A 23774-nucleotide genomic window follows, 5' to 3' on the forward strand; every position below is an offset into this window, starting at 1 on the left:
AGGGTCCTGAGGGTCCTCTGGGACTTGGGAGTGCAGGTTTCCCGGGGCATAGGATGGTCCCGATCAAGGCTGCCAGGTGGTTGCAGGATAAGAAAGGCATGTGCAGTGAGGGTCCCCACAGCAGGGCCATAATGGTCTTGGGCTGCCAGGGAGTGCAGATGGTGACAGTCAAGAAGGATCACCCAGGAATGGAGATCCTCAACAAGTAGTCACTTGATCCCATGCACACTAGATGCTGGAGGTGTAGGGTGGCTGCTGTTTGGGGCAGAGCAGGGTGTTGTGAATCACTTGAGTCACTCAGATTTTCCTGAATTGGGACAACTGGGGCATTGAGCCCATCCTGCCACTGTTCCTTTCCTCTGTACTTCTTTGGTATCACTTTAGCTGATTTTTTTTCCACATCCAATGATATAACAGCCTCCACTCCCACGCTGCCTGAGGCAACTGCACAGGACATACCATCCAAAACTGGCCCTTATCAAAACATCCCTGTGGGGAACTCCTGAGGACCTCATCTCAGTGGGCTTGGTTCCTCCACACCTGGGTTGAATCAGGTATCCCAGACCTCAGTCTTATTGCCCCTCAGCCAGCCACAGTGGCCAACAGACCCCTCTGCTCCAGGGCACCTCAGCATGCTGGGCCATGGGGTGCCTTGAGAGCAGCCATAGGCAGCTCATCCTACAAACAGCTGCTGAGGGGCTGGAGAAATATCTGCTTATACTGACATTCATCCCCAGTACATCCATTTTAACAGCTTGTCCCAGGCTTTTTGGATGGTAACCAGATTTCAGCTGACTTCCACCTCTCCCGCTGAGTCACCACGAGCTCTGCATCCAGGCTGCATATTTGTCTGTTCACCTCAAAGAGAGGAAAAGCCCACGATGTCAGGGAGCTCAGGGACTCTTAAATCCCTCAACCAGGAGCTAGCACCTCACCTAACACTTCAATGGGATCACATCTTCCCTGACTTCAGTGCTGCTTTCCCCCCTCTTCTGTGGGTCCAGTAGCCAAGGGGTTTTCTCTGAACTCGTCAGGGATGAGATTATATTGGTTCTGATCTTTCTGACATTGCACACATTCAAATTTCCTCCTCCTTCAGTTGCCAGGAATTTCTATGGGAATAAATTATTTTTCATACTTGGGATTTGTCTTCTCAGCAGTCACACCTTCAAGCAGAGAGGCAGATGGGGCCAGAACTGCTGAACCCATGGATGCCATTGATGGCAAGATGGAGGTGGCAGGATTAGAGGCCCTGGGACCTTTCATTTTCCCTGCCTCTGGAAGAAATCTAGAAAGACTTCACAAAAAAGGCAGAGACCATAAAAGTCCAACAAAAGTGCTCCAGCATGACCCTGTTCCCCCCTCTCAAAGTTCTTGCTGTAATGGTGCCATCTCAACCTGGCAGAGGTGAGCTGGGACCCCTAACCCTCTTGCAGGGAGCTCTGCACCCCTTGGCCACCCTTCCCACAGTGGCACCCAGTGCTGGCACTGCCACAAGGACCCACCCTGTGGTGGGCAGCTGGTGGTGGACAGAGCACACAGCTGCCATCAGCAGACAGGAACATAGAGGTGACCATCATGGGAAGCAGAGGCCTGAATCCAAGCCCCGAGGCAAGGCAGGGTTTGACACATGTCTGACAGCTCCAGGCTGCATCCTGTGCTGCACACAGGGCGGATGTGGGGGCAGGAGGAGGAGCAGCCTGGGGCAGATGTGCTGGCTGCCCACTCTGGCTGTGCAGGGGACCAGCACAATCATTGTGCCTGTATTGAAGGGATTCATGGGGATGAGGTACCACCCCGAGGCGCAGGCAGTCCAGTGATGATGTGCAGAGGAGCCACAGCTAAATTTAGCCTCATTTGTGCATGAGTGTGATGTGTTTTATTCTTGCCCTTAAATAAAAACATTGTTTGGAGCCAGTGGTTGCTGGTTCTGCTTTGCTCAGCCCTAGTCCTTGGATGGGTTGTTTCAGCCCAGCTATTCAAAAGAGGGAGAGACGAGTGTTGGAAGTTGGTGAGATATATTCCAAAGACCTATTTTCAGAAATGCTTGGGAGCCACTTCCCAGAATCCAGCAGTGCACACAAAGCAGTGAGGGTGTGACTGGTGGCTGTGGGGATGTCCTGGTGCTGAGGGAGAGGCATCTTCCAGTTAAAGCTGCTCCATGGACATGGGATCACATGCTGGAGCCTTGACCATAGTGAGGGGTGTCTTGGGCTTGAGGCAGCAGCACTGGAGTATCAGCTGTTGGTGATGGGCACCATCCTTCATCCCACCTTGGCTGGACATCCCACCCCTAGGGCAGGCACAATCTGCCCCAGCCTTTCATCCATAGGGCAGCAAAAGGCCACACCTTGCTGGCTCCAAAATAATCAGAGCCAGAGTAACAGCAGGGCAGTTAGCTCTTGGGTGCCTCAAAAGAGATACCTCAAACCCTGACCAGAGGTCCCAGATTGGTGCCAGGATGGGTTGGTACCCCCAGAACTGCTGGGCTTCATGCAGAACAAGGTGGGGCTGCACCACAGCACTGCCTGTGTGTGAGCTCAGAGCTCAGGCTGGGGACAGGGACAGGGACAGGCAGGAGCCAGCCCTGCTGCTCCACATCCTGACACCACACATTCCACTGAAGCTGCCTGGGAAGGTAAAATCCTGCAGGGAGCTCAGCATCCTCTCCCTGCAACACAGCCCACAAGCCCAGGACAGGAGCAGAGGCTCTGTGACCTGGCACAGGGCAGGGCTGTGCTGTGCCCTGTATGTCCCACAAAGCATGTGCTGTGGCTGGCGAGCTGCCCGTCCCCCCCCGGCTGCCTCCTGCCCTCCAAACACAGGGCTACCAGTAATTTTCCATCCTGGCTGTGAGCTCTGCCTAACAAGATGTTCTCCTATGTCCCTCTAATAGGGCTGGGCCCCATTCAAGTTTCTCTGTTCATTCAGACCCTGAGTCGCCCCACCCCCGTTTTGCTGCTCAAGCTCTGCAGGACAGCTGCTCCTCTGAGCCCTGTTCCTCACAGTGCTCACAGCCCCTCTGCCTCAGGGCAATGGGATGATTTTGTCCAAAAGCCAGGAAAAAAAAAATAAATAGACAGCAACCAGCCAAGAAAAATTCCCATGGCTCTGCTGCACTGGGGCCAGGAACAAGGCAGCCCTGGGGACTTCTCCCTCAGCCATTTCCAAAGCTACCTCTGCACAGGCACCTCTGCCTGGAATTGAAGGTCTGGGTCCATCAGCTGCACGGATTGGACGAGCATGTCCGAGTAAAGTTGATTTCCAGAGGAAGGCACCAGGTCCTGGAGCACTGTGCCTGCAGCACATGTGCAGCAGTGCGCTGCCTTCAACGCCTTCTTCTTGCAATGAAGCTGCTCAACTCTGACCTCAATTCAGACATCCACTTTGTGGGCCTGGAGACACCAGGAGACACCTCTTCAGAGGGAGAATTCTCTGTCCATGTCTCCGGAGCCAGCCCCTCCAACCCTTCCTGCCTCCTCCCAGCCACAGGAGCCAGCAGCAGCACTGCCCACACCCACCGTGCTGCTTCTGCCACGGCCTCTTTTCGGAGCCAAGCCAGGTTTAAATAAATACCTGTCAGCAGAACCCAGCAGGGTGCTCAGAGTGACGGCATGTGTGTGTTTAGCAGGTTGATATGCATGAGGCAGAGCAGAGACAGCAGGGGCTCTCTCCTCGGAGGCCAGAGACTGGCACACTCTCAAAGGCAGCATTAATCAGCATTTTCAACTGCACAGCACCTGTCACAAAGCAGCAAAGCTGCCCACTCTTACCTTCCGTTGGAGGATGGAATAATGCCATTTCCAAGGGCTGACCTCTCTTAAACGCAAGCTGCTGTGATACTTTAGGGGGAGGGTGATGGATTTGGAACACTAAACTTTGGTTCTCAGTTTCCAGAGTTCACTAGTCCCCAAAGCTGCAGCCACCTGCAGTCCCTCCTCCTTGATGGTCAAGAAAGCCCTCACAGAAGCAGCCCAACACCTAGCTCCCCTTGCCTTGCACCCCACCAGCTCTGCCCCTGACCTTCTCCTTGGCCCTCAGCTGATCAATACCTCTAGCTCTGATCCATCAATCCTAATGATTTCATCCCACTTCTCACTAATGCACTCTCTTGTTATGCTGCCTTTGGGCCATGGACCCAGCAGATGCTGGGAGAGAGGCAGAGGGCTGGCAAAAAGGCATGTCACTGCTGTCCCAGGACAGCATGTTGACTCTTGGAAACACCAACCTCTCTCACTTCCTGAAGCAAGTCTTCATCTCTTCCTCCCACAGCTCTTGGTTCACTGGACTACCACAAACCCTCCCTCAGCTCTCCAGCTCACTGCACACTCATCCTCTCCTTCCCTTCTTAGGAAGGAAGGTCCCTTGTAGAAGCCTAAGACAAGATGAAGTCCCCAGACTGGTTTGGGGAGAGCTGGATACCAGGTCCTGTCCTGGTCTGTGCATCTTCCCACCTCAGGAGCTTTAAATGCAATCCTTGTATCTCCGAGTCCTGGAAGGAGTGGTTTGCACCAGTGGGTGCCAGATACCCACCAAAGCCTCTTCCCTGGAGTCTCCATGTGCTCCTGAGTCAGGGCGTTACACCCCAGGGGTAAAATGCCCCCTGACGTGGCTGCTGGCTGTGTGACCATGCTGCTGCTTTACTGCTGATGCTGGCAGGGTTCCTGGAGCCCCATCCCAGTGCTGGGGTGCACCAAACAAGGGGCTCTGACCCATCCTGGCACTGACCTTTGCTGCGAATCCAGTCACACGCACACCATCGATAACTAAGCGCAAGATAACAAAATGAGCTGTCACAGCCAATTAACATGCTGAGCTTAATCGGCTTGTGGGCTTTCAGTGTGGAGGTAAGGGGCTGGCTCCAGGCTGGAAGGGACAGAGTGAAGCAGGGTGAGGCATTTCATGGATTGCAGCCACCCCTCTCTGCTGGCTCCCTGGGCCAAGAGCCAGGAGGCCAGGGCAATACTCCCTGACAGCCCTGGGATTATCTCGGGGTGTGTGGACAGCCCAGCCACAGGCAGGGCCAGCAGAGAGGTGACTGCTGTCAGACACCCCACACAGGGCTTTAGCTCCAAGGCAGAAGCTCTTGCTAGGAGAGCAGCCAGCACAAATGCCAAACCCAAAGGTTTCCACTTAAAGCCAGGAGGGATCTCAATGGCTGTCGCCGAGCGCCTCTCAATTAATTAGCATCCTGCTGATTCTACAATTGAGGTGATTGCTAAGCGGTCTCTGCCATAAAGCAGATGCTGTTCCCAAGGCTTGATTTGCAGTGATTTTCTTTTCCTAGAGCCTTTTTCCTGCCCTGTTGACTCAGCTGAAGCCTCGGAGTGAGGGGTGCAACCAGGACACAGCGGAGCTCCAGAGATAAGGGTGGGACCACTCAGTTAAATGTCACTGCACAGCCGGGGGAGCTTCACTTGGAGGACGCTGTGTGAATCCAGAGCAGTGGTGGGTGAACAGAGCCTGGCCATCCAGAGAAGCCATGACCTGCTCACCCTATTCCGCCTGCATCAGCAGGGACAGGCTCAGGGGCAGCCAGAGCTGCATTTGTGCACCTGAGAGCCCAAACTGAAAAGAAAAATAACAGCTCAGCCTCCAGGCAGTTTAGTAAATCTACCATGACTGCAATAAACCCTGCTGATTTAGTGCAAACTTGGAGTAATCCCAAATGCACAGGGGCAGTACAACAGAGTACAGCCCTGCCCAAGAGGCTTGGCTCCCCTCCATCAGCACTACCTGGGTCTCCACCAGCACAGCTGAGGAGAGGGAGGACTTCTCTCTGGAAGCCTTTGCAAAGGGTGTGCTGCCCAGGGCCTGTGCATAGCTTGTTCCCTCCCCCCTGATGCCTAGAGAGGCTGCCTAGAACAGAGGCTAGACAGTGTTAAAGGAATAAAGTAGGAGTTTATTAAAAAGGCCTTCAAAGGATACACCTTGGGCAGTGCAAGGGCCTGGACGAGGCTACACCCAAGATGGACCCTGGGTCATGAGTTGTGACACTTCTGTAAGTTTTTTAAATTTATATAATGGGGTTGATTGTCCAATTACAGCTTCAGGTTATGAAGTCCCATCCTCCCAGACTGCGCTCCTCAATTCACTGTTGTTTACTTTTTTGGGCCTGAAGCTGCAACAGTGTCCTTGGTTCTCATGCTGGAAAAGGATTGTTTTGTCTGATTAAAGTGTGAAGAGAACTTGCTAACTTTATATGAAGTTCAGAGTTATATACTAATGCAGTGCAGAATCTGGAAAATATGAAAGCTAAAACTTAAGGCATCAACCCCAGCAGAGAAATGGCCATTCAGCCACCCATGGACAGAAAAGAGTACTTAGGGAAGGGGCTGCAGGATGTCAACTGAACAGTCAAAAACCTGCAAATCTTGTATTTTTGTAAGGTGAAGGCAAGAAACTCATCTTAAATCCTTGCTATGATGGGAGCCTGTCCACAAAGATACACCCACCCTGCCCAGGATGGTCCCACAGCAAGATAAATAGGCACACATGAGGGCTGTTTTGATTGTACTTTGATTACTGCATCTGCTTCACTGCTTCCTCCCATGTGCATTGCTGCCAAGTCCACAGCCACCTCCTCACTCCACTTTTGCTCTAATCCTTGAGGAAAAAACAAGCCACACAAGCTTTTGGCACTTGGCAGCTTCTTGGTCTGAAGTCTGGGGAAAAAATGTCTTTTATATTCAGCAAGGGTTTCTGAGGGTTTGTCACAATCCTCCTGTGCTTTCCCTGAGGAGAACCCAGGGCCCTCGAGGGACCAACAGGACAGCTACAGACAAGCCCTGGCCTACAAGCCACACAACCTGAGAGTCCAGTTCAACCTCTGTTTCATTTCTGCCTTTTTTTGTATCACAGCATCACAAGAGAAATGGAACAGCACCATCGTGACCCTCAGGAGACATCTTACCACTGCCCATTTCTAGACAGAGAAATCCAGGGAGGCTAAATCTGGGACTGTCTTTAGGGTTGCAGTTTCTCAAGCTCATCTGCAGGCAAACTGGGATTCCTTATTCCCTGTCTCTCCATGCTCCTCAGCCCCCAAACCCTGCTCAACCCAGCAGCAGCAAAGTGGCTTTTTTCCTACAACAGAGAAGATTTGTGCCTTGCACAGGTCTAGCTGGGAATCCCAAAGAAGGTGCATTTTCCCCAGGGCGTGGGGGAGCACTGCAAAGAGCTGGAAGTCCTCACAAAGGCTAACGAAAGGCAACAGACCAGCGTGTCCTGCCAACCCAGATAGAAAGGATATGGAGGCTGCTGGCACTGCTTGGCAGCCTGCCATGAGGAATAACTCTTCAAAAATAGAAGCATGCTAATCTGAGGAACCTGCTGGTATTGTCAATGACATTAATGAAGTGTTTGGAAAATCAGAACAAATGCCTTGGCTTTTTGGGGCTGTGCCCCCTGTAGCTGTCCACACCAGCCCAGGAGTGTTCTGGCAACAGGATCGTGCTCTTGGTGCTGTCCTGCTCCCCAGAGCAGAGCAAGGAGTGGGCTCTGGGGGCTCCCAGCAAGCCTGGCCCTTGTGCAGCAAGCCTTGCCAGCCCTTAGGGAAGGGGCTCCCCAGAGCAATTCCCACTGGGAAACAAAGCCCATCAGGCAGACTCAGTGTGCCCAGGGGAGGTGGAAGCTCACTGATTCATCTTCCTTCTTGTTTTCATTCCTTGTCTCAAGCCCCCTCTGGGTTCTTTTTCACCACTGTAGTCAGGACCTATGGGATGGCAAATTTCTCCCTGGCAGAAGGGTTTTGGATTCCACAGCTTTCTCACCACTTCCCTCTTCCTGCAGCAGTCAGTAATCCTTCACTTTCACTGCCAACCATGACATCCACTCTTCGTGTATGCTCTAATCTAGGACAAGGTTGCACAACCTCCCAAACCCAGATTTCAACTAAAATTTTGAACAAAGCTTTTATTGTAGCTGGTTACCCAAAAACCGGTAGAAAAATCACTGGTTGAACATCAGAACAGCTTGTACTCCTACCTCAGCCAGGTGCCATTGTGTCATAAAAATAGTATGTGGTGTTACAGTATGTCAGTTCCCAGAACACTTTTTGGTGCTGCTCCTCCTGGTTGCTGCTCAAATTTTGCCTATTTTTACCTTTGATTAGAATGAAAATATTTATGCCACTACTATAAAATGTGTCTATGGACTGCTTTGTCATAAACATCAGCAGTCCTTCAGTTTAAAAGCTGGGGAGAGGTAAAATTTAGAAGTCCTTTTCAGGCCTTTCCCAGGTAGTTCTGCAATGAAGATTTATTGTACCATTCTGAAAACACACAAATTCAATCTCCTCTAACTTAAAGCATGCTGCAGTACCATGGAAAAGGACACCTGTGTTCACAAAACGTAAAGAGTACTCTTCTACTTCTGGACAGAAAATTAACTGAGATTTACTAACCCAATACTGTAATTTAAAATTACAGGATCAGATTTTTTAAGGGTCTTAAAAGGTTACTAGAAGTAGTACTGCCTTCTTACAAAAAGCCAGTGACATTGAAGACTATTTCAGAGATTTTTTTTTTCTCCCTACTCTGAAGGCTGTTGCACAAAATGTTGGCAAGTGAGCGAATTTCTGCTTGGAATTTGCATCCAGCAATAGAGAAAAAAAAATGTTCTTACAAATGCATGATAATTAGCTTGGATAGTCACCAAAACCAGTCCAGAAATTCATGAAACTCATGTTTTGGTCATAAACCAGCTACATCCCAAAGCAAACATCTCAGTAAAATAGTATTTCCAATTGAAAGATGCTTCTTGTCACAGATGGACTTCAACTTGCTCCCCTTGCAGCACTGCTCACAGCTGTGCCACGGTACATGGTGTTTGCCACAGTGCCTGGAGCAGCAGGATCTGGATACAGACAGCCAATTCCCACCTCCCACCACCACTACAACAAAGCTGAGGTAACACAGAGTCATCCCTACCCATCTTGTTCTCCTAAAAGTGCAATTCATTAAAGTAATAGTTTACTGACTGGCTGGCAGGGTCTCTGCCACAACCTGTGCAAGCAGCCAGTCCCCACCTGGGCTAAGTCAGACAGGAACCATTTCTACACTGGCACAACTGCACAAGTTAGCTCCTGACCACATTATCTCTAAGAGCACAGCGATTATCTATCATGGCCACACTTTTGTAGAGAGCTGGACTTTCCCATTTGATTTATCTGCTGCGGCACAATTAACAACAGACTTTTCACATTATGAGCATTCTCTTACAGAACATTTATTCAGGATAAAAATCCAGAAATGGACAACTGACAAATGCATAAGCCATTATGTGTCATTAAGTCATTAAATTCAGCAGCATTTCATCCTGCACATACTTAAAATACTTAGTCAGGCAAGCTTCCAACTAGTCTCCTGTGGCAGGACAGCTGGCCCTGTGCAGCTGAGGGGGAGGCACCAAGACAGTTGTGAAGGCATAAAATTGTCCCAACTGTCCCCTCTCACCACCTCCACAGGCTGAGCTTGAACATCTCTGGCCACGGAATGGCCCTTTGTGCTCGAGGTCTTGTTTGAAGCATCCCATATCCAGGTGAATCTGCAAATCCAGTAGCAGCTCCTCCGAGACTTGGATCTTGCTGTCACCTCCCAAGGATTCCCACAGAAGTGGAAGTGCTCAGCAGCATCAGGATGCAGCTCCTCTGCTCCCGTTCTCCTGAAGGTTCTCCTTCTACAGAGGCACCTGTAAGATGTCTAATACTGCTCCTAAAGGACAACCACCCTGATGACTGCAGAACTACAGAGATAACCATGTCCTCTGTCTCCAGTCCAACGGCACTTGAAATGATTTAGGTTTAAGGGCATCCACATGGGATGATAACCACTGTGCTGTTTAGCAAGTCCCAAATCCCGTCACTCCTACCAGCAAGGATGACATTTACCAGGATCATATTCCTAGATTCATTTGGACGGATCAGAAGGAAGGAAACTTCGTTCATTTGCTCTGTCCCTTCTACTCACTAAATTTAGAAATCAGAAGAATTCTCATGGAGAAACAAATAGTTCAAAGGTTGATAATGGAGTAGAGTTTCCATTAAAGTTTCTGCTTTTGATCTGGTCCAGACTTTACCCTCTGCTGCCTTCTGTTTCCTCCTCTGTAGAACACATCCAGCACAAAAGCCACAGGCATCAAACAAGAACACTTTTTACTGCACAGCACCAAGGTCACAAGGGCCAAAAAGGGGGAGAGAGGACAAAGCAGCATGAGACCTGTGCAGCCACCTGCTGTGTGGGTTTGAGCAGGTATTTCTCTCCAGGGCACTGGCACTGTGTACAAGACCCAGCAAAGAAAAACATTCCTGCCTCACAAAGAGCACCTGTTCCACCTCAGTGTATAAGAAATGAAAAAAAATTATTGCTGTATCGCATTTTTTCCACATCACTGGGTCTCTCTAAAGAACAGAGAACCTGGAAACAGCTGTTCATAGAATCAACAGCTGTTTCCAGGAGGTTGGGATGGGAAGGACAAGATAAAATACATGAATTACACTTCTTTCCAGATCTGGTACTGTACATAGCAATTTAGAGCAATAATTAGTATTTATTACCCTTTTAGAAAATCCTCTCATAACCTCTCAGCCACCTAGCAAACACTTCAGATGCAACTCCTCAGGAGTGCTACAAGGAAGCTGTAAGGCTGCTAAGTGATGTGATCTAGTTTTTATACCCTTACCCTCTGCCTTTAAAATTTTCACTGATCTTATGCAAACCTGTTACAGAGAACTCCCATTAATGGACAGGGAGCCTGTCCTTCCCTAAATTGATTCATTTTCCTCTTCTACAACAGGCTGTAAATCTGCGTCCCTCACGGTAACTTCGTGCTCTTCAGGTTTTTAACCATCCACTTCTGCGAGCTTTCTCTTCCCGTAGTTCTGCACCAGACTGGAAGCTGTGATTAGAGAAGCCTGTCCCTTTTCCCAGGACTGGAAGTCATTCAGCCCTTTCTGGCCCACTTGAAAGAGAGCCCGTTCCAGCTCATCCAGGTGAGCCACCAGTGCAGACGTGTCCTCGTTGTAGGCGTTCTGAGAGGAGTCCATGATGCGGCGGAAACGAGCAATGAACGTCTGAGGAGAACACACAGGGTCACTGACAGGTAACACAGAGCCACCCCCAGCTCAAACATGGAGACCTGAGCCCTCAAAACTGAACAGCCAAAGGTTTGGGCTCCTGTTCACAACAAGTCAAGGGTCTGTAACCAGCACAGGACTTGTTAAGCTTGGCTACAAAGACATAACCACTTCACGCCTGAGCTGGGCCATCAAATGTGTGATACTGGCTGGGAAGCAAACACAGAATTGGATTTTGGCTGCTTCCCTGCAACAGGCTTGAGGAGACCACAGGATACAACACAATTATGCTGTCACTTTTCAAGCAATCATTGCTTTATAGCAGGAGGAAAGAATCTCAGGCCACAGCAGCTGCTGCAGGAATGCACAAGCTGCAAGTTGTGAATGTCCTGGAAATTAAGCCAAACTGCTGCTGAAAAGCATTCAGGATGCTAGAGAAACACTTAACCATGAAAAAGGTGAAAAACCAAACCAGTCTACAACTTAGAAATAGCATTCTGAAAAGCTAAGCAACGAGACGTATTTAAGGCATTTTATTTTCCCCTCTATCTTTGCTTTTGGGAATTGGTAAAAAAAGGGTCAGACCTCTTTGAAAACTGTGCTTTGTTATTTCAGAAGTTGATTTCAGAACTGCCAGAACTTATAGGATAAAGTAATAGGCTACATAAGGATAAGCTTAGAGGTTTCTAAGTCAGCACAACTCCCCTCTTGTTTGCTTTTAAAAAGAGAAATCAAACCTGGCGTGTTTTGATTTTTCTGTCAATAAGTAATGAGCTCTACTGTGGCTTTTTTCCCTCAGATGTCCATTAGCAGAAACAGAAAAGACAGGGAAAGGTGTGGGCCCCTTCTCAATGCACAAATCACACGTTCAGTGAACAACTCCAAGATAGCAGCAGCACTTTAAAGCCTCTCTGCATCAGCCTTAATGTAAAGCACAGAGAAAGGAAAAAAATGCAATAAAAATCATCCCAGCCCACTTAGAGACCTGGCTGAAGAGGTCTCAGAGCTGTTAGTGGTTATGTTTAAAAGCTCAAGAAGACTGAAGTCCGGAAACAGACAAAGATGACATCTATCTTTTAAAAGAGAAAGGGGAGAGGGAGAGGAGAAAGGAAGAGCCAGGGAATTATAAATCCATCAGCATCAATTCCTGGAAGCATACTGGAACGAAGAAGCAATACAGAAACTTCTGCAAGACAATAAAAGAATCAAAGCCATCATGGATTTGCCAAGAACAAACTCCCAGAGCCCAGCCTGGTTTCCTGCTAGGGCAGGATGCCAGGCTCTGCACAGGCAGGAAAAGCAGCAGAGGGGTATCTGTCAGAGGGCATTCTTGGAAGATTTAGCCAGACCACCCAAAGATGGTCAGGAGAGACAGCCATCATCCACAGCTCCTGTCAGGAGGGAAGAACACACTGAGAGGAGTTCCACTGGGGTCTATGTTGGACCAACTAATGTTTGAGATGTTAATTAATTACCTTACTAAATCAGCAAGCAACATGCAGGAGAAGAAGGGATGACTACAGGCATGTTGAGGAGCAGAACTCTTAATTCTTAATAATCCTAACTAATTAGAAGGATGGTGTGAAAACAATAGGATGTCATTCACCTAAGACTAACAGAAGGTTTTACATTAAGGCAGAAATAGTAGAGAGTCAGGAAATTATTTGTTTGCAGATGCAACCTGTACCATCTCACTGTGTACTGCAAACCAAACACAGATCCATGTGACTGCATCGTGACACACCAGATGCTGCAACAAGATGAGCCAAGAGCATCACAGCCACACAAAACTCACAAAGTAACCCTTTTGTTTTCATTAGCACAAGTCCTGAGCATGAGATTGCACTGCTGTTCAGGGCACTGCACGGGGGATGCAGATCCACTGGAGAGGCACCAGCAGTGCACAATGAGGGCAGTCAGAGGTTAGGAAGCAGGACCCATACAGAAATATCAAATGAACTTGGACTGCTGGAGGAAGGAAGAGAATCTGTCCTCCGCATTTACTCTGGATGAGACAAACAGAATTGAGCTTGTATTGCTGTGAAGGAGCTTTGGTTCAGACATTGGAGCAAACCTCTTAAGGTGAGGCTGTCAAGGCACTGAAAGAGATTGCCCAGAGCAGTGTGAGGTCTCTGCATTAGAGAGATTTAAAGACAGGTATAGTTAAATAATCTTACATCTCCTCTAGCCCTGTTTTACAGGATTTTATGAAATGCCATATTTACAGTGTGGAAACACCAAGCTGAAATTACACTCCTGGATACACAGTGGAGGCTTCCAGCACCAGCTTGTCCAGCTGCCAAGAGGGCCATCCATATTCAATCCAGAAGTCATTTGGATTAAATCAGGATATTTTTCCTGAGGACTGCTATGCAGCTGGGAACAAAATAAAGCAAAATGCAAATCTAAATTTCAAGACCTGATTCAGATACTTGCCTGCAGGATAGTCTGAGCTATCTCAGGATTCTCTGGATTCTCAAAATTCAAGAGCTGTGAGCCAAATCCGTAGTAGTAGGGCCCCATTTTATGCAGATCAACCACATTGGCATCAGCACTGAACACGGTCCTCCAGGCTTCCCTGTAAATCTTTGGCAGTTCCACAGAGATGATTCTCCTTTTGCTGTCATACAGCCCTTTAGCAAGCCACAGGGGGATTTCCAGCTTTGATCCCTGGAGGAACGAGAAAAGCCAAGAGTAATCCTTACCATGAAAGTACACCTGAAGCAGCCCCAAAGACATAGAGTGAACTTTATTAATGAAGATCCAGCATTACAGAAAGTCAATTTTGTTTTCAGAACAGTCTTTTGTTACTGTAGCATAAACCAGACACACTTTAGAGGCCTTATCACGGCAACACTTGGAAAAGTGGACTTTTTATTGACGCTCTATGGTTTAATAATGGCCAGCTGATGAAACAGCATGAGAAAAAAACAAACAAACAGCTAAAGCGTATATAATAAAGCAAAAATAACTTTAGGGAAAGCGGCGGGGAGCATCACTGCAGTGAGCATGAGGAGAGGGCGGCCGGGCCTGGGAGCCGAGACAGGAGGCGGGGGCGAGGCGGAGCCCCCGGGCAGAGCCCCCCGGGGCCGGGCCCCGTGCCCTCCCCACAGCGGCATTCGGGTGTCCCGGGTCCTCTCCCCACAGCGACATTCGGGTGTCCCGGGTCCCCTCCCCGTTACCTCCGGGATGGACTCGGCGCTGCCGGCACCCTGCCCCAGCAACACGGCCAGGCGCGGCAGCACGCTCTCGGCGCGCCCCGGCAGCTTCTCCTGCGACATCAGGATATCGTCCAGAGAGAGGAAATTCTCCTCCATGCCCAGCCCCGGGCCCACAGGGAAATACGCCTCGGCCATGGCGGGGCCGCGGCTCCCGCCAGCCGTGAGGCACCGCCCGCCAGCGGCACCGCGCATGCGCCGGGTCCGCCCGCGCTGAGCGGGATCGGGACCTGGATCGGGGATCGGGATCGGGACCTGGATCGGGATCGGGATCGGGATCGGGATCGGGGATAGGGATAGGGATAGGGATAGGGATCGGGGATAGGGATAGGGATAGGGATCGGGGATAGGAGATAGGGATCGGGATTGGGACTGGGATCGGGGATGGGGATGGGGGATCGGAAATCGAGATCGGGGATCGGGGATCGGGATCGGGGATGGGGATCGGAATCGGGGATGGGGATGGGGATGGGGATCGGGATCAGGGATAGGGATCGGGGATGGGGATCGGGATCGGGGATGGGGATCGGGATCGGGGATGGGGATCGGGATCAGGGATAGGGATCGGGACTGGGATAGGGATCGGGAATCGGGATCAGGGATGGGGATTGGGGAGCGGGATCGGGGAGCGGGATTGGGGAGCGGGAGCGGGATGGAGAGCAGGGTTGGGATCGGGATGGGCAGCGCGGCTGCCCCACCGCCGGCCCAGGTTAAAGAGGGGTCTCGGAGTCGTGTCAGGGTCGGACAGGGGGGATGGACTGACACTGGGATTGGGTTTGCGGGGAAATTCCTCGCTGGGAGGGTGGTGAGACCTTGGCACGGGGTGCCCACAGGAGCACCTGTGGATGCCCCATCCTTGGCAGTATCCAAATGCAGGTCGGACGGGGTTTGGAGCAGCCGGGATAGCGGAAGGTGTCCCTGGCCATGGCGGGGACTGGAACAGGACGGACTCCAAAGTCCCTTCCAGCACGGAGCACTGCAGGGATCCCTGCCGCGGGCTGGGGATGCTGGCCCAGCCCGGACCCCCAAAGGGCTGTTCCGAAGGCAGGCCCAAAGTAATTTATTTCAGTGCTGGAATACAAAGAATCAAGTCATGTTTTGATGGCAGAATCGAATTCCCTGTGCTAAATCCTGGGTTTGTTTTTATAAGGATAAAAGCACTGGTTATCTCCATTTTGAACAGAATTTTACTTCATTTTAGAACCCGACCTTGTGGGGGTTTTTGCTTATTATTTTGTTGTTTTGAATGTAGTTCATCTTACATCAGATTAAAATTTTCTTGCTACGCTCTGAGCTGTATATGCTGAGAACATTACCTTTTTTCCTCTAGACAGTGGTCTATAAAATAACATTTAAATAATCTAGTAAATATTTCAGTCTTTGTTCTGCTGAGGAAGGAAAAGAAACAATTGAGCGGTGTTGAAACACCTGACAATTTTCCTGAGAAATAATCATGGAGTTATTTTTAGAGGATTTGATTATTTTTTTAATGACATTTTCAGTCCATGGCTAAGGCGTGTCCCAATGCATCTTTAATCATCTGTTAATTCTTACGACCTCATCATTCTTCCTGCTGCTCTTTGCTCAAGCTGGATCCACAAAGGTTTGTTACTGGTTTGTCATCATTAATTAGCACGTTGGTACTTTAACATCTTAATCAAAGTCAGACCCATGCAAAATAATAAAACCTGAACCAGATTATCAAATCTTGTGCTGTTTTATTTCATACTGAGAAAAATAAAGCACACACAGTGTGGGCTGAGACCTCAGGATGATGTGCTTCCATGTCCCCTGGGTACCATGGCAGTCTGTGCTGTAAAAATCCAGCCAACAAAGAAACGATGAGATTTTGTGAGCTGTGTGAGCAGAAGAAATGTGCCCATGTGTGTTTGTCAGTGTGAGCCCACACACTGCTGATTCTACTGTCCCCTTTCCCCATTAGTCAGGTACATTAAATACTGACAGCAGCTGTAGGGGCGATGCATGCCCTGAAGAGAGATTTCATGTAAAGGTCATTTCCTGTAAAATGCTGGATTTTTTTTTCTATAGCATAGAAAGCAGACATTATATTATTTTTAGCAGTACTAACTCTTGTCCTGTATTGTTTTTGTGGTTTAGTTTTTGATGGTTGGTTGTTGTTGTTTTGTTTGGTTGGTTTTTTGTTTGTTTGTTGTTTTGTTGTTTTGGTTTTTTTTAATGAGAGATTAAGACTCTCAGTTTGGAAAAGAAATCCTTCTATGAGTGCACATTTTCCAGCTGAGTTGCAGAGCAATTTCTGAAAGCTCTTTCTAAATGACAATTCTGATAAAATTATAATTTGCTGAATTGGATTAGTAAAAGTATTCCCTGCTTAATGAGGTTTAGGAAACAAATCTCTCTTCTAAATATGAAAGTGTGAGAAGAGAGAACTATGCAAATCTAATATGCTTTTTCCTGACTACATAGCTAAGACATCTGGAAAAAGAAGAAAGAAAAGCACAATTTCCCTGTGTCCCAAGATGCCTCAGCCTCCAGTGTATGATACAAAAATAAGCACCAAGGTGGAGAAAGCCCAAAATACTGGGCAAAGCTGAAAGAACACAGAGGGAAAGATGTTTATACTTGCTGTAAAATCAGTTGAAGAATGGTTCTTTTGTGAGAATTTCAAAGTATAATGAGTTTGGTAGACAATTATGTCATCCCCTTTTGTACTGTGTTTGCCTTCTCATCCTGAGAAAGGTACCAGGCAGGTTCTTATTCTTGAACACTTGTGTGTGAATCTTAGTGTAAAAATATGCATAATGAGCCCAGAATCCCAAACCATATTATATTTTGACAAATATGGTTTCAAGGCCTTCCTGGAGGAAAAGGAATGTCCTGTGTCATAACTGATGTATGCCAAAAACTGAGTAATGACAGAGAAAATACGGAATTAAGGTTGAGCTGTGACGAATAAAACCCAAATTGCTTGAAGGTAGAGTAGATAAATTAGAGAATTGCAAAGTACAGGAAAGAGTAAAATCTTAGAAATTGAGGAACATCTGTTACGTCTGATCTATGTACTTCTACAATCTTGAATACCACAGAATCCAGCCAACTTAATATCAGACAAATTTGGGGAAGCAAATGCTTCTTCCTGGGCCTTTTGTCAGAGCAGGCACGTGTCTGTGTGTGTTGCAGAGCTGCTGAGCTCTGTCATGTCAGCATCTGCATGGGAGGTGATGACAGAGGCAGCTGATAGAGCCATCCTGGGTAATCCAAATAGCATTAAATACACGAAGTAAGTCAGCTGAAAGAGCTGCAGGATGCTGCTGAGTGAAGGAAGTACCTCTCTACCTGTGGCCTCTCCTCGTCTTAAGGTCAAAGTGGGAAAGGAGCCATCAGTCTTTACATACTGGATTAAACCACAGCACAAATTAAGGTTAACCTTGACTCTCTTTCCCCTCTGAGGCAGAGAGGATTACAGAATGATTTGCTGTTTTTATTTGCACGACTGTGTAAGCCCGGCCGAAGGATGCTGAGTAGAAGGATGCTGAGTAGAAGGATGTTGAGTAGAAGGATGTCGAGTAAAGGATGCTGAGTAGAAGGATGTTGAGTAGAAGGATGTTGAGTAGAAGGATGCTGAGTAGAAGGATGTTGAGTAGAAGGATGTCGAGTAAAGGATGCTGAGTAGAAGGATGTTGAGTAGAAGGATGTCGAGTAAAGGATGCTGAGTAGAAGGATGTTGAGTAGAAGGATGCTGAGTAGAAGGATGCTGAGTAGAAGGATGCTGAGGAGCGTGGTGGTTTCACACTCCTGAGAGCAGGGCTGGAGGAAGGCAGCACGCACTGGAACACACATCCCTCTCCCGCAGCCCCGGGCGGAATGTCTGAGTTGCTTTAGCTAATTATTTACTAAGTAAGTAGCTAATGCTACTTAGCTGCTCCTGTCCCTCCTGGAAGTTACACTCAACACATTTGCATTTCCTAATCAGTTGACTTGCCCGTGGCAGTGGGAGACCTCATTTATAAATAGTCCTTTGTCTTTGCTACCCCTTTGTTGTGCAAATACGGGCGTATAACTCAAGTAAAGCAATTGGCTTCAGTAGGATTATCCTGAGGGACTTGGATGCTGCGTCAGGTGAACAAACTCTGCTCTCCAAGGACAGCATTTGCAGCCCAGCACAGCTTCATTTTTGGAAGGAAAAGGGGTAGCAGCACAAATCGGTAATTAAACTGAGGAGATAGTCACTCTCCTGTTCAATTTATCTGCGAATGTGAGATGTTCGGCAGGAGTAGTAGGGATACACCATTTTCACATTTACGTTTCAGAATGCCATTCCTTTCCATGTGGAGGAAGTGTGGAGGACTGTGTCCTCACATATCCACACATATTGCGGATGGGAGAGCAGCCACGGATGAAATGATGAAATTTAGGGTAACCAAACATCCTATGGGAAGGATCTTTTGGCTTTCATCTTCCAGCAGGGGTCTCTTAGCCAGAAGGCAGCAGGGAGTCTGGCCATCTTACATGGTGAATTCCAAAATCTTTTAAACACCTTTTCAAAAAGGAATGTTGAAGTCACGAGATCAACCAGATGCTCTAACTGGCACTGCAAAATAAATTTTCTGAAAAAACAATAACATTGCTAGAAATCCAATATTTTTTTTCCCAGCTGTCATTCACTCTGTTATTATGCAGAAGTGGATTCAGCACTTTTCAAAGCTTTTTCAACCATTGTGAAGTTTTTCTGGTAAGTGGAGAGTCAGTGTTAAATCAGCAGCAGGCATTTGAAGAAAGCTTTTTTGTTTTAAGGAGTGGTGCCATGTTGCTAAAACTTTTGATGGTTTAACTTGGGAATGCTGCCAAAATTGTTGATGTTTCTTCCATTTGGAGTTCCCTAGATGACAATTCACTACTGTTTTTGTTTAGAAGTGTGGGAAAATTGTAATTGTGATAACTGCCTTTTGCAAGAAATTAAGGAAATTGCTGATGACTGTGCAGAATTGCTGATGACTGTTCAGCAAACTCTAAGGGGATGACATTTCTCAAACTTTTGGTGTCTCAAGGTGACTGTGATGATGTGAGTAGAAAACTCACAGTATTTTAGTTTCTTTCACATCCGCTCACACCATGAGGATGAAAGAAAAGTACTGTGTTCATTCTTGACAGGGAGACCCCTTCCTACTCGTAAAGCACTCAGGCTGCTGAGCAAAACAGTGAATCCTTTCCACAGCATAAAACATTAAACATCAGCAATTTCTTTTTCTTGTGTCTCACCATTCATAGTAAATATCCTAGGGAGATGTTGGAAATTATGCTCTTCCAATTAAGTTGCATGAACTCCAACTCTATTCAGCTAAAGGCTGTTCAATGCCCAGAGACAAAAAACATCTAATGAATCAATCTTTGTGCACAGGAAAAAAACCTTTCTTTTCCTTTTTTTTTTTCTTCTTTTTTTTTTTTTTATTTTTTTAAGGAAATTACATGAAAACTAGACGCTGATGACCTCTTTCAAAGGAAGAGACGTGGGTGGGTTGCTATATGAACTTCACTTCCTAAAGTATGTGGGGGCTTTTTTTTTCTGAACTATCCAGGACATTTCTGGAAAAAACAGGCTAAAGTATGCTGCTTTTGCTTCTGTGAAGAAGAGATTATTCTTTGTCTTTCAATCTCAGATAAGCAATTGTAAATCTGGCTACAGATACTTTTCATGCTTTTCTCTTTATATCCTGTTATTTTAATCCTCCTGTTCTTCATTCTAGGTTCTCACTCTTTTTTCTATTATTCTGGAGAGTTTTATTAAGTGAGTTACTGGAAAAGAAAAGAAGCAACCCTACATTTTTCTCAAGATCCAGAATGACAGCTTGAATTCTGAATTGCATGGAGAGTAGGCTTCTACCAACTCACATATAAGTAATCATTTACCACAACACGAATGCCAACAATTTCTTCATTGCCTTCATTCAGATTTCTTCTATCTGGCTTCTTCAGCATCACAAGCTGGAGAGGATGCAGTCATCTGCACTTCATGAGTTCAGCTGCCTGTGTTCTTTGAACCATGGTTCCAGCATTACTCCAGCTCTTCATCTGTCAGCACTAGATGAACAGAATGTTGATATTCCAAGGATTTTTCATACTATAAATGCTCCTTTTGGCCCACGGCTCACTGTCTTCAGCCAGCAGAATCTCTGAATTAAATCTGATTGCCTCTTAGCTGCTGCTTTTGAGATCTGGACTGTGGATATGTGGTCAGGCTGTCTTGTGTTTTTCGAGGCATCCTGGAACAGGAAAAGATCCAAATTGTTTCTTCTCCGATCACACACAGAAAGGGAAATCTAACAGCACTACACCAGAGTACACTGCACTAGAGTACACTGCATTCTGTCAAAAAGTAGAGAATCTTGTTCTTAATCTGTGAGGAAGCTTTTCATCCTTCAATAAAATGAAATGGCAGGTTACACTGAATACATACTGAGAATTTGGCTGATATAATGGAATTACAGTCAGAATGAGCACACCAAAAATTCTGTGTCCCAGTGAGAAAGACTATTAATATAATATCAGCTAGGAGTTCCATGTGGAGTAGAGCAAACCCAGTTTCTTGCTGGCATTCCTGGTGTGATGGGGAGAGAGAGAGAGGAAGCTGTTGCAAATCAGTTTCTAGAGGTTGGCTGACAGCAGCAATTTCTGAGCTGTTCAAAGGCATCACAGGCAGAATGGAAGATTTGGACAAGATTTATCAGGGAGACTCTCCCACTGAGTCACAAGAAGCAGAAAGGACCCCCTTGCTTTCCAAGAGACAAGATGCAGCTGGTTCCAACTCTACCCCCAGACTTGGTCAATGGTTTATGTCTAAAGGATTATATAGGTGTAATTGAGCCTTTATATGACTTTGTCCTTTAGGAATAAGGATGGTAAACCAAATATATTTATATAAATAAAATAACTTATTTATTTCAATTGATGATGATTAGATTAGGAGATCTTCATCAGAATTATTTGCTACACAGAACAGGTAGGTATAACTTCCTGTGCAGTATTTCTTGCAGCATTATTGAAGCAATTGTATCCAAGCCAGCAAAATAATCATTAAGTAGAGGCTGATGTTACTCACCTATAGCAAGGATCATGGGCTAAGGTCTTTTGCTCCTGTGATGTTTAACTTTGTGACTGATGAGTTTGTCTGGTCTCAGCATTCTTCAACACCAAAAGCAGCTGATCCTCCTTCCCCATCCAGCACTGCTCACTTTTGCACTTAGGGTGAGTTTAGAGCTGTTTCACCCCCACGAAGGCAGAACACCCTGATATAAAGGGATGCCTGTGGGGCCCTGCAGGTTCCTTACCCACTATCATTTGCCAGACCAGTCAGGCAATCCCAGGTGATAGGATCTTGGGAAGCATGGCAGGGAGAGTTTGGGAGCTTAACCATTGGAGCCCAGGGATTAAGGGAAAAATGTAGTTCATTTTCTTCCTATCTGGAAGAATTCCAGTGATTCACAGTGTGGGGGAATGCAAAGAAGAGACAAGACAGGCAGCTTGCATCGTCTGACAGCTGAGTGGCTCTGTAGTTCTGAGAACATCCTGTCTCGGTGTATCCTCAGATCTGACAGCTTTGCTCTGCCAGGCAGGGACTGCTCTGTGATCCTGTAGAGTTTATCTTGGTTTTCATGAAACACCCCTGTACATGGCCAGCAATATATCTCATTGCCAGTAAGTCAGCAGTGTGCAAGTGCCAGCAGCTAAATATCCAGGAATGCTATATTCAAAAGTGACAAAACCCCATGAGATGTGTTAAAAGCAAACACATTTTCTCTCGACTTTGTGGCTTGTGCTCAGTGGCAGCCTTTATCACAAAAACACAGAAGAGGATTTTTGACAGGGTTTTAACCTCTTCTGGGAGAAGCTGCGTATCTTTTGATTTTCTCATTTTTCTTATAATCCTGTATTTACAAGCAGAGCTAGTAAAATAACAGAAAAATACATTAAGTGGGGAAGGTTTGGAAAAGCCAGCATAATCTCATCGAGATGACTGATGGGTTTAGATCTTGTTTTCAAAAAAAGGAGTTCAAAAATCTATCTCCTCACAGAATTACGGGCAAGATATCTCCACAGTATAAATACATGTAAATCCACTACAGAAAGTGCAGCTTTCATCAAAATCACTGGGGGTGATTTTGTTGTTTTGTTGATAGCATCAACATGTATCAACATGTATCTGTTGATAACAATTCAATATTACAATTAGCAGTCCTTAAAGACATTGAACCTTCTTTGATGGGTGCTTCAATGCAAATGCTTTGGTTTTGTTCTCTTTTGACTAATAGTCTTCAACCTGGAGCCTCAGAATGCATTAAGTGTTGTGTCATAGACATTTTTGCCTTTCCCTTATGTCCCTTCTGAGACTTGTATGCAGGGAAGAGTTGTTTCTCCAGTTGTGCTCCAGTTCTAAATGCCCACAATTCTATGGCTTTCTAGTAGAGTTGTCAGACTGGATGGTAGTTGTTTTCCATTTCAGGTGAAACATGACAGAGTTTGTGGTTCCTAATGAGCTCGTTCCACAAACCAAGTCCCAGCTTTTTGACAGTGAAATGTGTGAGTCAGACCTTGAAGATAAAGTTCTTATGCAATTGCTTAAAATTGCAGCAGGTTGTTTATAACATCCTTTGCATTCAAGCCTAATTTGACTTTAAGCATCAGGAATAATTTTGTGACAGAGCAGTGCACTGGATCTGTCAGGGTTGGAGTTAACTTTCTTCCCAGCCTCCCGTGTGTTGCCCTGCTCTGCATTTGTGCCTAAAGCAGTGTCAGTGCTGCCCCAGAGATTTGGCTGCTGTTGAGCAGTGCTTGCACAGTGGCAGGGCTCTGTCTGCTCCCTCTTCCAGTCAGTGGGCTGGGAGAGATGGGGAGGGAACACATCCAAAGGGATATTCCATTCCTTATGAAGTAGGCTCAGCAATAAAAGCTCAGGGAGAGGAGGTGGAGGAGGGGGATGTTTGTGATCATGGTGTTTGTGTTCTCAAGCAATGGTTGCACATGCTGAGACCCTTCTTCCCAGGCAGACTGGACATCTCTCTGCTGTTGGGAAGGACTGAATTAATTCTTTTTGCTTTCCGTGCTTAACTTGATCCATGAGCCTTTTCACCTTCCTCTCTTTCTCCTGGCAGAATGGAGTGAGCCGAAGGTGGATGGATATTTGGCTGCTGGTTGAGGTCAACCCAACACTCAGATCCTGTTCCTAAATAAACATTGCTCATCTTGTTTCCCTGAATGAGGTTACATTGCTATTGCAGAATGTTACTCTGTTTTTACATTTTCACCTACTTTAACATTTCCCCTTGCATTCAATCTCCTTCCAAATAATTAGTTGTGGATATAATGACATCATCCCAATTCTGACCACCCGCACCAAAACAGCTGGCTATTTCTGCAAAGCTGATTAGGAATGGCAGCCTTAAAAATAAAAAAAAAAAACTTGAATTTAGCTAAATGAGCATTTAGTTTTCAGAGAGAATGTCTCATGG

At 46.8% G+C, this 23774-nt stretch overlaps 1 protein-coding gene across 2 annotated transcripts; it reads right to left on the minus strand.

Annotated features, from left to right (window-relative positions):
• Window positions 1-9218: 9218 nt before the first annotated feature.
• GINS3 (GINS complex subunit 3) lies at window positions 9219-14430 on the minus strand. 2 transcript variants are annotated; one of them, XM_062499963.1, is made up of 3 exons: window positions 14257-14430; window positions 13511-13744; window positions 9219-11071 (listed from the first exon to the last, which is right to left on the minus strand). In XM_062499963.1, exons 1-3 carry the CDS (start codon window positions 14428-14430, stop codon window positions 10841-10843), a joined length of 639 nt encoding a protein of 212 aa, XP_062355947.1. In that variant the 3' UTR covers window positions 9219-10840. The 2 variants fall into 2 exon arrangements, with proteins under 2 accessions (XP_062355947.1, XP_062355948.1); XM_062499964.1 differs by lacking the exon at window positions 13511-13744 and having other exon boundaries at window positions 9219-11093; window positions 14270-14430.
• Between the last annotated feature and the right edge of the window lie 9344 nt (window positions 14431-23774).

This window comes from Cinclus cinclus, chromosome 11, assembly GCF_963662255.1.
Source record: "Cinclus cinclus chromosome 11, bCinCin1.1, whole genome shotgun sequence".
NCBI lineage: Eukaryota > Metazoa > Chordata > Aves > Passeriformes > Cinclidae > Cinclus > Cinclus cinclus.